This window comes from Lissotriton helveticus, chromosome 12 (genome assembly GCF_964261635.1).
Source record: "Lissotriton helveticus chromosome 12, aLisHel1.1, whole genome shotgun sequence".
NCBI lineage: Eukaryota > Metazoa > Chordata > Amphibia > Caudata > Salamandridae > Lissotriton > Lissotriton helveticus.
Genome location: NC_136073.1, coordinates 50,109,936 through 50,124,294, shown reverse-complemented (window position 1 = coordinate 50,124,294; position 14,359 = coordinate 50,109,936). Strand labels below are relative to the sequence as shown.

Sequence of the window (14,359 nt, the reverse complement as noted above, 5' to 3'; positions counted from 1 at the left end):
TAGAGTACCCCTCACCCCCTAGGCCTTCTCAGGCGGTCCCAAAAGGATCAGTTTCTGCTTTCCTGAGAGATTATGGTATGAGTTCCATATACCACAATAATTTGCATTACAACATGCAAGATATATATCTCCTATTACCAACTTTTGGAGATATTCGCGCTAAGCGCGAATATCTCCAAAAAGTAACACCTGCCCTGAGCATTTCTTAGCCATGTTATCCAATGGGAGGTGGATAACATGGCTAAGAGCATTAGCTCGGTAATGCATGAACATCGCTGACTTTTTAGCGATATTCATGCATTGCGGCCGTTTTTTATCGCATTTGCGATAAACCTTGATAATAGCAAGGTTTATCTTCGATAATTTCTGACGATGCTTAGCGGTAAAAAATTCGTTGGAAAGCATCGTTAGCGATAAATATCGCTTAACTTTGGTAATATGCACCAACGTCTGTTAACGTTCGATTCGAAGGAAATGAGGAAGTGTTGAAAAACATTGTTTGCGCCATCTTGCCATTTTTGAAATGCCACACTTTTGTCGTGCACGGCAGCCATTTTAGATGCCTTGACCAGACCCACTCTCTGCACGCTGTCGATTCGTAGCATGGCTCCCCACCCTCGCAAGCATCTTCCCCAGGCACTGGTCACCCCCGCTCTCTGTCTTATGCATGGGCAATAAACCTCCCCCCATCTGCGCTGCTCTTCCCTGAGAATCACACTCTGTGCCCGCCCGACACCTCCCTTTCGCCCTATTCACTACCGCACCCTCTGACACTCCTCTTCCTCTGTGTCCGATTGTCCAGGCTATCAGCTAGCCCTGCAGATGTAGTTTATGGCTCCAGCTGTAAAGAATCACCCCTCTTTAAAGGAGTTATAGTAGATCAAGGCCCACACCCGATGAGATCCGTCACACCACACGTGTTCCTAATATCTGAAAACCATCCTGTATTGTGATTGGGGAGGGGACCGAGCCTGAAGCGGAAGATTCTAGGAATGACTCTTTGTACATCAAAGTTTTTACAATTATGTGTCACATTAAAAATATATTTGAATTCCTGATGAGGACATGTTACTAGTTCTTTCAAATTATGAAAATTCAGAAGATGTTGCCTGGGGGTGGGTCGTCAGTAGCAGTCTGTTGTGCGAATAGTTCCAAGGCAGCAGAACGCGCTGCAATCTAGATGGCACGAAAGTGATGTCTAGTAAGTTGCCGCCCAGCAAATAACGGCGTGGGGCGCCGCGGGGGTGAGTGAGTCCAGTAGGCACCACAGCTATTCTTACCGGCATTGCAGAATTACTGCTGGGGACAATGCCTGTGCTGTAGCAGGGTCACAGCAGAAACAAAAAGGATTCTGTTGAAGATGTTGTTGGTTTTCAATTTGAAAACAGTTCTGGTGTCAACTGCTATGGTAATGTAGTGGTTAATGTTTTGTTTTCTCTAGAAAATGTAAAAGAGGGGGAGGCAGTCCAAAGTTCCGTTAAAAGGGCAAAGGAAAGGATCGGTGGTTTGAACTATCAGTCAAAAAGGGGAGGGGGTGCAACAATTTTTCCTACCGGGTCACACTGTGCTTTCACCGGAACTGAGGTCTGCAGGATTCTAGTAATTCAAAGTGAGGCTGGCGCCAGCATGGGAGCGCCGACGTCCCGCGGATACAGTTTCGTCACTCCACGGGCGATCATGGCAGTCATTCCCCATCGGGGGTCGGAGACTCCCGCGGCTCCTCTAGAATCTTCAAGGTCGTGGAGGACTACGGTGGTGGAGTCAACCAGTGACCGGGCCATTTCTTCATGCTGGGCCCGCTCTTGCCAGGTCGATCGCCATTTTGAGAGTTCGGCAGCTACCGGCGATCGCGGGGTCACATGAGCGGACGGGCTCCACCCTGCCGGGCGAGACGTTGCAGCATCGCCACAGTGGACGAACCCTTTTCGGGGCGCCTGGAGCGCTGAGGGTGCAGCTGGGAAGCCTTCACCTGAGGAGGCGGGAGAGGCCTGTTCGCACCGTCTCTCCCTCCCAGTGCACCCCACGGCGCCCCGCTTGACATTTGTTATGGCCGGTGGCGATGAGGACGGGGGGGGGGGTCGGAGGCATGTGCAAGACATCCCCCCCAGTGTTGTCAAAGCCATTTTTGAAGAAAGAAGTGGTGCCTGGCGTGTTGCCGCTGCTATTACGAAGGAGAAAAGAAAAAATGTCCCGTCCGTCTTTGGGCCGGGCTTCCGGTGGATGTCGGCCGGACGCCCCTGGCTCTGGCCCCATGAACGGGTTCCTTGGTTTATCGGCTGCAGCCGGATCCCGTCGGCCTCGGCCCCCCGACCGTTGGTGGCCGGACCGGAAGAGCATGTGGCGGGACTACCTGAAACTCTCAAGGGCCACCGCGGCCGGACTGGGAGAGAGAGGGGAGGGTCGAGGAGACATTCCCCCCCCCTGCAACTCTTCAGCGTTGTAAAGGCAATCCCCTGGCCGGGTCCCGCTGGCCTCGGCCTCTCCTCCGGCTACACCCTACGTTAGGATCTCCTGGCCGAGGCGTGGCAGCAGGACCCGCCTTATATGGGCTGCTCCCGTCTGGGCGTAGCCGCAACCCTGCCCCACCTTGGAAGTTTCCAGAGTGGGGGCGGATGTTCTACTGACTTGCATTTTCCCTAGTCTATCGATTTTTTTGGCGTGGCAGGCGGTGGGACAGCGAGGGGTGATTTGGTTTCTCTTACTGTTTTTCTGGTCTCTCACCACTGGCATATTTCTAACGTTTTCTTGTTTCTAGGACATTAATAGGTTTTATCATTACGTTATGTTATCGTTTCTTTGTTCGTTGTTTAATAAAAGTTCATGTTCATCAGTGGCCTACTGATTTTCGTTTTCCTATTCTTTTCTTTCCAGGTTGTTTCATGCTAAAGTTTCTGTTAACAGGATACAGTGATCACTTCGTTATTATTGCATATGTCCTTTTCACTAGGGGTGCTCTCTGGTCGGGCCAGATGACGTATCTCTAGTAAATGGTCCGGGTGAAACAGGTGCATCAATCAGTGGGGAGTAGATAGGCATGACAGATTACAACGGGGGAGAAAGGTCCGCATTACGTACCCTTTCACTATTTGCAAAGATTTTCCTACGTATATTTGCAAACAGGGAATACCTCCAAAAAGAACCAATTCCCAAACAGTCAATGTTTGGGGAAACAATCAATCAATGAGGAACGAAATAGGCACGACGTGTTAAAGGTTTGCGTTACCTACCCTTCACTATCTGCAAAGGGAGAGAGAATATTCCTATTCTTCCTCGTTTGCAGGCAGAGAAGATTCTTAAGAGAACCAACTTCGAACAATTCAATGCTCGATTCAAACAATCAACAAGGGGTACTGTGAACACAAATGAACGCCGCTTATGTACATACACATTGGTATTATCAACAGGTTGTTCCTAATGTTTCTATTTTAGGGAGGTCAAAAAGAGATCCCATTAGTGGCCTACTGATTTTGCTCGATTCCTTTTGTTTTTTTACACGATTTTTCGCTATCTGCAAAGACTAAACAGAGTATTGCGACTCTGTGCTTGTTTGTAAATAGAGAATGAACCAAAGAGAACAATCAATCAAATGGAGAGAGAAGCAGGCACGACGGATTACAACGGGGGCAAAGGCCTGCGTTAACTACCCTTCACTATCTGCAAAGAGAGAGTACTCCTAATAGAAATGAGGGGTGGGGGGCAGCATTCAAAGCAGATCAGTGTGCATAAACACGAAAATGTTTTTACTTACCACGTACTTGACATTCGACAGCTTATGATATTTGCTATTAAAAAACCATTGAAATTCACTGAAAAAACCATAGGTTATAGACCATATATAGTTAGGAATTAGCATTTACAAAACCTTGAAAATTCACTGAAAAAACCATAGTTTATAGACCATATATAGTTAGGAATTAGCATTTAAAAAACCTTATTTTACTCACACAAAACCATTGAAATTCCATATATAGTTAGTTGCACTAACTATATATCGCGCACCCGCAATCCACTGCTGATCATGTCACATATTACATCATTCATGACATGGTCAGTGACATCACTGATGACATCACTGATGACATCTCAAATGACATCACTGATGACATCACTGATGACGTCTCATTTGACATCATTCTTGTGCTAATACGATAAACCTCTTCAGACTCTAATATAACCGTAGATACACTCAGTGTATACAGACACTCACACACTGCCACTCATCCATGGAGTTACTCACACACCCAGTCAGTCATGCAAAGAAACAATCTCACCTCCATTTCTTCAACTATACAGTTATACACACCTTACTTATTGAAACATATACTAACACATATTTACTCTCTTATACAATCCCTGATACAAGTTCACAATGATCGATACAACCACTCACTCATTCAGTGGCTCTCATGCACAGTTATTTATATATGCCAACTCTCACATGTACTGTGTTTTACATATGTACTTACTATGACATGTAGCATTGAGATATCCATTCACTCATCAATACACTCATGCACACAGTCAACTGCCCATGTAGCTGTTTCCACATGCACTCTTGAACTCATACACCTAGTGAATAAACTGCTCACACATCTATGCACAGAGTCACACACCTTCCAGCCACCCCCACACAAACTCAATCTCCCATAGAAATACTTGGGCAACCAATTAATAACACATATAGCCTCTCGTATAGCTAATGATCAACACATGCAGCAGTTTACATCACAACAGACATAATGATGCACAAATTAAGACAGTTTAGTCACTAACCCATGCATTCAGTGAGACACATTTAATCACTCACTCATACAGTCAGTCACGCACCTACTAAATCCTTCATCCAGACACTTATACATCCACTCATTCTTCAATATGTAAGACATATTTTAACTTTACAGAAACATACAGTCACTGGATGTTGTCATCAGTGATGTCATTTGAGATGTCATCAGTGATGTCATCAGTGATGTCACTGACCATGTCATGAATGATGTAATATGTGACATGATCAGCAGTGGATTGCGGGTGCGCGATATATAGTTAGTGCAACTAACTATATATGGAATTTCAATGGTTTTGTGTGAGTAAAATAAGGTTTTTTAAATGCTAATTCCTAACTATATATGGTCTATAACCTATGGTTTTTTCAGTGAATTTTCAAGGTTTTGTAAATGCTAATTCCTAACTATATATGGTCTATAACCTATGGTTTTTTCAGTGAATATATATATATATATATGCTAGCAGCCCGTCCCGACGTTGTCCGGGGATGAAATATAATGTGTGCAATGTTTGTAATAGGAAATGTGAATTTATTGAGAGGTATGCAGCATTACGTAAGTATGACAAAAGGCAATAGGATTTGTATGCGTTCTTTAACATTGATCTTGCACGTCGTCTTTTACCTGTCTTGAGAAGTTGTTGATCTAGGCTAACGTTAGTTGTTAATTTGTGTGCAATTTGCTTGTCCGCTTGTGCATGCACTGTTAGGAAGAGCGTTGGTGATATGTGCCTCCTTAGCTGTAACGTATTTGAAGAGACTTCGTGATCTGTGCTTCGTCAGCGGTAACCTTTGCAGCTTGTGGGTGGTGTGGAGTGGGTTGTTTATGTAATCCCCAAGAGCGTTGTGTCCGATGCTCATCCTTGTACGCTGACAGTGCCCTGCATCACAGCGTGCTTGGGAGGGCTGCGCGTGTGTGATTCACACTGGTAGGCTGAATGGCTTGATGCCCCGTCTGAGCCCCGGAGTAAATTACAATCGTTATCTGTGTGATTTCGGCTGCTACGCTTCCTCGCTTTAGCCTCCGCCGGAGCCGTGGAGCAATATGTTAAGGCGTGAGCACATGCCCACAAGGGAGTCTTCTAAACCTTTCTTTTTCCGTGCAACATATAGCAGTAATTGCGCATGAATGCCAAGGCGTGAATGGCGCTTCCCGTGAATGCCGCGCCCCGTGAAAGAATTGCACGTGAATGCCAAGGCGTGGATGGCGCTTCCTGTGAAAGCCGCGCCCATTTGCCCTGTGAAAGCCACGCCCATGCACCCCGTGAAAGCCACGCCCATTTCTTTTTTTATTTTTGGCCAGGCCCCTCTGACAGTGTCAACACCCACAAGTGTTGTTTGCCACGCCCATTGCTGACAGCACAATGCCAACGCCCACAAGGGACTACTTTGCCCCTAAGGTTATTTTACCTTTTTAATGTATATGGTGGGCAGTTGTATAGCCTATGTCCATCTGCTGCACCTGTCCTTTACAATGCTGTATTGGGTGTTGTGATTGGTGCTGTACTTCTTGAGCTTACCCGCCTCAAAGGTTTCAGCTCTCTCTTTATAATAGTAGTATAGATATATATATATATGTATATATAATATTTATATTGCAACAATCCTTTTTCTCACACTTTTTCCTGGAACCAGAAACCTGAACGGACTCCACTTTCTTTGTGCAAATTTTTGTTTTATTTCATTTGTGTGCTGTACCGCCATTACATACACACACACTCACATATATAGAAGTTTTACTTCCCTCATAATAATTAACTTGCGTGGTAAATGCGTGAGTGGTGAAGGCATCTGTGTGGCAAAGGCTTTGTGGAAAAGGCATGATTAGTAAGGGCATGTGTTCTATTGACATACAACCCTAATCAACAACAGATTAAAATGTATAATCAGTAGCGGCTCCTGGAGGGAGTGCTGCGGGGCTGGGCAGGGGAGGGCAGGGTAGGGGGTAGTAAACTCCGGATTAAGGTCGAACGGAGTTCAATCACTAAATACATAAATAAAACAAATTACATTGAGGGTGCTGCAAAGCCAAACCGGCGATGCAGCATGCAATGTAATTCGTTTTATTCATTTATTTAGTTACTGAACTCCTTTGGGCCTTAATCTAGAGTTTACTACCCCCCAACCTGCTCCTCCCCCACCCCACCTCACCTCCCGCAGCACTCCCTCCAGGAGCCGCTACTGTGTATAATACATTATGAATAAAACATTATAATAAGCAACATTTGAAAATAAGGGGGCATATTAGCACGAACCTCATTAAAATTATCACAGTTTTAGCAGCAGGAAACTGCCGCTAAAACAGCGATAATGGGCTTGCTAATATGCGTTATAGAATTCCAATAGAAGCCCAGGTTATATGTCCTGCACACGAGGTTCTTGCTAATATGCCCCCGGGTTCCGAGTTATAAAACAACGTGCAAACTGCACCGCTTTCTCGAATTTAACACTTGTGAAAGGTAAGCCCGTGAGTTATCTGTTTGATAGATCCTTCTGTACTGGATCGACACAACACACGTGCATGCACATTTGTAACAGGGAGTTGTGTGAAGCAGAGCTGTTCTATATAAATGCACAGTCTATGTTGTTTTTCTACTCTATTTATCAGGAAATGTTTTTTAGGTGTTTTCTTAAGTGTTTACACATGTCCCCTCTCAGTCACAATTGCGAAGAGCGGTCTGCACTTGTTGTCGATTTCAAGTCATTTACTCCGTGACACCCTGGATGTTGAACTGCCTTCACACCTTGCTGACCCCTTAATGACATAAATTAGATCCAAAGACCTGACTACATGTCGCATAACTCAGAAAGTAACACATCACGTACAATGGCAATAAAGGTGGAGATGTATTAAACACAGAACATGCCATGAAACACTACACTCTCCCTCAAAATTCCCTTTGTGTCTGTTTCACTTGCAAAGAGATTCAAAAGAGTGTGGGGCTGTATTCAGTATGGAGGAGAGAAGGAACATGGTGTCAATGACTACATCACATGCACTCTCTTGCTTTCAAAGCCTGGAACATCACTTCTTCACAGACATAGCCCACCCTACATTCACAGGGAGTGTATCTTACCTGTCAAGGCTCCCATGGTGAGGTAGAGGTGCAGCAAGGAGTTTCCAAATGAAGCCAGCACAGTTCCCAAGAAGGCGAGTACCCCTCCAGCCATCACAACCGCTCGCTCCCCATACTGTATGCTGAGGGCGCTGCCAACCGGAGCTGAAGCAATAGGGAGGAAAAGGTACACTGGAATTAGTAGGGGCAGGGCCGGCTTTAGAACCAGTGGCGCCCGGTGCAACAATGTTTGTTGGCGCCCCCAATGACCTCCTTTCCATTGATTTTCTCACTACCAACCTTTTACAGTTCCCCTCTAGTCTCCATAGCCACTCTTTCTCTCATGCATTTCTATCAAGGTTTCATAAAATGAGTTTCTGTGAACAGGATGGTGTAAGAAGTTGGCCTGGCATATACTGTCCACTATTCTAGTGGGCACCTTGCACCAGTCCAAACGACCCTTATTGATGGTATGTTTAAAGACAACCTATATAGAAAGCTATCCTAGAGGTAGCTGTGGAGAGCAGACTTCAGGCTAAGTCTTGAAGGAATGCAAAGCAGCTTGTTTTACCAGTCTATAATCTCATGAATAACCAAATGAAAGGAGAACCACACCAGGTATCTATATAACACATATGTATTTATTGTAAACACATCCCTCTAGTCTCTTTACGAGGCTAGAGGCAAAAGTACATTCAGTACACTTATTTAGCACACAGTAAATTAGCACAATATACGTTGAGCCCTAGGGTGTACCAAACCATGTATTAAGAAAGTGGTATGAGAACCACGACTGACATAGATACAAGGCCTAGAGCCTTTAGAACTGCTGCGGGCACCAGGAACCTCTGAAGGTAGTAGCACCATAGACCACTGCTGTTGAAAATTGCCACTCGAGTATGGGGATTTTGCTAGTTCAGCAGCTCTCTCCGCTCATTCTCGCTCGGCGTCTGACGTGTGGACGCCGAGCGAGAATGAGCGGAGAGAGCTGCTGAACTAGCAAAATCCCCATACTCGAGTGGCACTTTTCAGCAGCAGTGGTCTATGGTGCTACACACAGTTTTGGCTACCTCCAGTCCGTGTCCTGAGGAGAACCCGTAAACTACACTGTGGTTCGAAACGCGTTGACCCCGAGCCTGGGAAAGAAAAGATGGGTGCTGCTAGGGTTATTAAATATTACCACACTTTCTATCCCTAGTAGTGCAACCCCAGAAGTATCAATCTAGTCTCTGGCTCAGTAAGACAGGCAGGCAGTACCAATAAACTGTTTTGTCCGCCTGTCTACTTGTATATAATATGAAGGACTGGTGCCTTGTGATGAAATTATTGGAGGCATTGTACTAGTGTGTATTTGGTGTTTATTCTAACCCACAGTAATGATTTTGTGTATATTGTACCTTTGTGTATATTGTACATTGATGTTTTAATGTCTGTATGTGTTCATTATTGATTGATGACTGTTCTTTGGATGACATATGAAATTCAATGAAAAAAAAGTTTTTCTAAAAAAGACAAAAAGACTAAAATAAAGTAGTCGTACCACCTAGAACTGTTTGGCTAGGTGTGATAAAATTAAAAAAAACGCAACCTGTCTGGCTATTTTTTTCTGTTAAGTATATTAGAGTGGTCCAGGCCAGTCAGAGATAGGACCCAAACCTTTCCGTTTCCCTGTTCATGATTGATACGGCCTGCCACAGGAGTGACTTATAGGTTTATATGTGTCGGTGATCAAAGGTAGATGTAGGTAACCTACTGCACAGTAAGGGGTGCATGCACCACCTTACCCAGGCTGCAGTAACAGACCTGTGGTGCCATTTTGGAAGGCTTCCCAGTGGTAGTATACTACATGCTTCAGCCCCTGATAGGCCTCTGGGGTACCTATGCCCTTAGCACCTAAGGTACCATATAATAGGGACTCACAAGGGTAACCCAGTAACCAATCTGGAGTGTACCTAAAGTACATGCAATCAATTTAGAGAGAAAGCAGCTAGGCTGGGGTCCTGGATAGCAGGGCCCCCGCCAGACTAAAGTCGAACAACAGTGAAACATCATCAAAAAGTGGGGGTAACAATAGTAAGCAGATCCTACTCTACTATAGATGGATACAGCTTTACAGAGAGTTTATGCATAAAAAAGGTTGAGCATCAGACAAGGATTTAGAACCTATTGTTATTATCATAGGAACTGGGTGCAATATATTTCATGTTTCAGTGCCATTCTGAATATTCTGTAGCTTTATGGTGGGCTTGGAGTGGATGTCCAAAAGATGTAATTACAATAGTGAATGCATATGTAACTTATTTTTCATCAGCTCGACTTAGTGCCAAAAATACACAGTGGGTGGTAGAATCTTGGTAACTGGAAGAAACAGGCTTTAGTAACCCCATCTAGGTGCTGGGTCAAGGAATGTACTGATCCAGAACTGTAACTAGCATAGCTAGGGGCCTATCAATGAAGTTAGTGTCCCAAAAGTTGGAAGTATCTAAGCAAGTAGGATGTTGGTTTTTGCTGGATGAATCTCTAAGGAATTTGAGCACATTCACTAATGGAACACCCCCAGAGCTGGAGGGAGCCACTGCACAGTAGAACTCCTCCACCCTTTGGAAAGCCAACAAGTCCTGAGTGTCAATCGCAGACATGAAGGAAAATTCTACTATATGCAACAGGTGGGCCAATGGCCTTAAGTACAGGTTCAACAGCAGGGGCACGAGTGACAACCCCATAACACTGGTCTATTGAGAGAGGTGGCTGCAAAGCCCACCTTCACTGTCTCTGTTAAGAAAGACTCAATCCACTCCAGCACATGTCTTCCAATCGCACTTCAGCCAGGAAAATCATTGTTAATGTCATGAGTAACTGGACCCTGCTGTCTCTGATGCCTCTCTAAGTCTTGCCCTCATGTTAATTATTTGAGGTTGCATCAATGGCAAGAAAGAGAAGGACTTCTAATTTATTTTGCCTTTCATTATTCTGCATGTGGTATATAAGTAACAAATTACCCCAGCCATACATTATTGCACATCATCTAGGTGATCTATGCAGATACAGATGAACAATACCAAAAGGTCCTGGACTCTGAGGTGACTTACAGTATCCTTTTAATGTATGGCAGGGGGTATTTTATTTCCTGTAATACATGGATACACCATAACGCTTCCCACAAACTACTTAATTCTTTGGAGTTTCGCTTTTATGTTGATTGCAGACATGAATTATTAGAGCAGAATCTGCACTGTGAAATTAAACACACCCAAAAGCAGTTAGCATGTTTGCTAAAATATATTAGAATCCCTTTATTGTAAATCAAATTAAGAAAATGCTGTGGCTTAGGTAGTGGAGATGCATGTAGAGATTATGAGGTTGCAGAAAAGATCTATAGCATAAAATAAATAAGCATGCTGTCCTAAATTGTTTGTTATACTGATCACTTTTTCTTTTTTCAACAAAAAATCAGAAGAATGAAAAGTCAGTTCTTGGTTTCCTTCTTTAAACTGCAGCTGTAATTATGCTATTTGGCATGCCTTTTATGTTGACTTCTCGCTCTGGCAGAATGCACTGTGATATCAGAACTCTACTGCTAACTTATTACAATTGATCAGCTATGTCATTACAGGTGATATCACAACTGGCCTATAATAAGCAACATATGGCTTGATTTGGAGTTTGACAGATTGGTCATTCCATCACAAACATCACAAACATGATGTCTCCCATCCACTGTATTACAGGTACAGGAGGATAGAATGAACTTGGAATGTTGCATACAGATTATCCGTTATGTTTGTGACGGAGTAACCTGTCCACCGAACTTTAAGTCAGGCCCCAAGAGATGAGCCTTTATACTAAGATTGCAGATTCCCATGTATTATATTTTAATGGTTTGTATTAAAAGATTTTTATAAACCAAACGACTGACTGGGCAATCAGTTCTTAAGGGACATCCATTGGTTTACTGTCATCGGTGTGTCTAACCTCACATCACTTACCAAGTAACCCTTGGAGTGCTCGTCCTCGCTACCTCAAGATAGTGACTTTCTGAAAATATTCACTATTTACCATTCAAAGGGACAATTGAATGGATCAGGGGTATGTGTAAGTCCCTAATGATGAGAGCCTAAGCACAAATACAAAATTGCATGTGAATTCAGAGAACCCACATAGAAAACTCTCACATAGAAAAATCCACATGTAGGAAAATACCACATAGGAAAATTCACACATGAAAATCATGAAGGTTTATTTAAAATTTGAGTTTCATTCCAGAAGGCAAAAAACAAATGGTTAAATCAATTCAAAACACTCCAAATGTGTAAAAATATGCATTGCCATAGGAAGTGGAAGCTGAGCCCTAACCTAGGAAATAGTCAGAACCAATTATGATCTAGCACAACTCTAAACTTCCAAAGGAAACACAAAGAGATGATGGGCGGAGCCCTAAAACTTTTCAGACACTCACCCCCTGTCACAGATCTGGGTTGAATCCATCATCATTCTTTAGCTCACTTTGCCTCCTCAGTTCAGACCCAGCTATATGCAAATCAGTCTTGGCCCTGTGCCTCATGGGAACAGTCCAGCACATATAGCTTGGTCTGACCTGAGGTGGTGAAGGGAGCTAAAGAAGGATGATGGATTTAACCCAGGTCGGTGACTGGGGTGAGTGTCTGAAAAGTTTCAGGGCTGTGTCCATCATCTCTTTGTGTTTGCTTTGTTTGCCCTAATTGGGCAGGGTATGCCCAGACGTGAGTCCCTTGCTCACTTTGCCACTGGATTCAAGATAGTCTGGCTGATGAGGGGTGAAACCCCCAAACCGGTCCTAGGATGCTTGTTTCCAACCAGGGAGGATCTGGCCTTGCAGTTCGGGCTGCATTGTTCCCATTGAGTGCAGGGTCAAGACTGATTTGCATACGGCTGAGTTCAAACTGGAATGGCACGGCGAGCAACACAACAATGGCTTTAGGTCCAGATCTCTGTACTGGGGTGAATGTGTGACATTGTTCTGCATTCTGTCCATCAATTGCTGTTTTTGCATTCGTCACCCCGAGAGGGACGGGTTTGCCCAGATGTGGGTCCCGTGCTCGCCATGCCACTGGAGTCAAGCTATCCTGGCTGATGAGGGGAGAAACCCCAAAACCGGTCCTAGGATGCTTGTTTTCAGTCCAGGGAGGACCTGGCCTGGCAGTTTGGGCTGGGCTGTTTCCATTGGGTGCAGGTTCAAGACTGATTTGCATATGGCTAGTTTCAGACTGGAATGGCATGGGGACCAAACCAACGATGGATTTAGGCCCAGATCTCTGCACTGGGGTGAATATATGACATTGTTCTGTATTCTGTCTATCAATTGTTGTTTTTGCATTTGTCAGCCCGAGTGGGACGGGTTGCCCAGACGTGGGTCCCCTGCGCTCCATGCCACTGGAGTCAAGCTATCCTGGCTGATGAGGGGTTAAATGCGAAACCGGTCCTAGCATGCTTGTTTGTTTCCAGTCCAGGGAGGACCTGGCCTGTCAGTTCGGGCTGGACTGTTCCCATTGGAAACAGGGTCAAGACTGATTTGCATATGGCTGGTTTTAGACAGGAATGGCATGGGGAGCAAAAAAACAATGGATTTAAGCCCAGATCTCTGTACTCGGGTGAATGTATGATATTGTTCTGCATTCTGTCCATCAATTTCTATTTTTGCATTTGTCACACCCGAGTGGTATGGGTATTCCCAGACGTGGGTACCATGCTCTCCATGCCACTGGAGTCAAGCTTTCCTGGCTTATGAGGGGTGAAACCCCGAAACCGGTCCTAGGATGCTTGATTCCAGTCCAGGGAGGACCTGTCCTGGCAGTTCGGGCTGGACTGTTCCCATTGGATGCAGGGTGGAGACTGATTTGCATATTGCTGGGTTCAAACTGGACTGGCACGAGGAGCAAAACAACAATGGATTTATGGCCAGCTCCCTGTAGTGGGGTGAATGTATGACATTGTTCTGCATTCTGTACTGTTAGAAGCGGCTGTCTCTAGTTGGCAGAGGTATACACTTCTGACAAATAGGGACACACCTTTTCTAGTCAGGTAAAGGGGATCACACACTTAGATAACCCCTGCTCACCCCCTTGGTAGCTTGGCAAAGCAGACAGGCTTATCTCAGAGGCTGTGTGTTAAGCATTTATGACCACATACAGTAATAAAGTGAATACACTACAAATGGACACGACACAGTAGTATTATAAAAATAAGGATGTTTATATAAGGCTTAGCACAAGACCAAATAACGACAAAAATATACCCCAATCTTAATAAATACTCTTGGAAGGAAAAAATAATAGTTCAAGTTTAGTTTCTTCTTAGCACAAAGTCTTTAGTAACAAAAGCAACTGTTCTTCTTTAAAACACAGTTCTTGGCAACAATGTAACCCACACGGAAGTCACACGACGTCGAGGCAAAGTTAATCCAAAGGTTCGGCGTCGACCGTCGAGCCCGGAGTCGCACAGAACCCCCACAACACAGTACCTTGGAAAAGTGAAGCACACGATG

At 44.5% G+C, this 14,359-nt stretch overlaps 1 protein-coding gene across 1 annotated transcript in view; it reads right to left on the bottom strand.

Annotated features, from left to right (window-relative positions):
- Positions 1–14,359, bottom strand: part of LOC144799352 (monocarboxylate transporter 13-like) — a 115,794-nt gene that overhangs the window by 64,507 nt on the left and 36,928 nt on the right. The window contains exon 2 of the mRNA XM_078670610.1: positions 7,861–8,004. Coding sequence (XP_078526736.1) covers positions 7,861–8,004 — 144 coding nt within the window. The remainder of the gene's footprint in view (positions 1–7,860; positions 8,005–14,359) is intronic.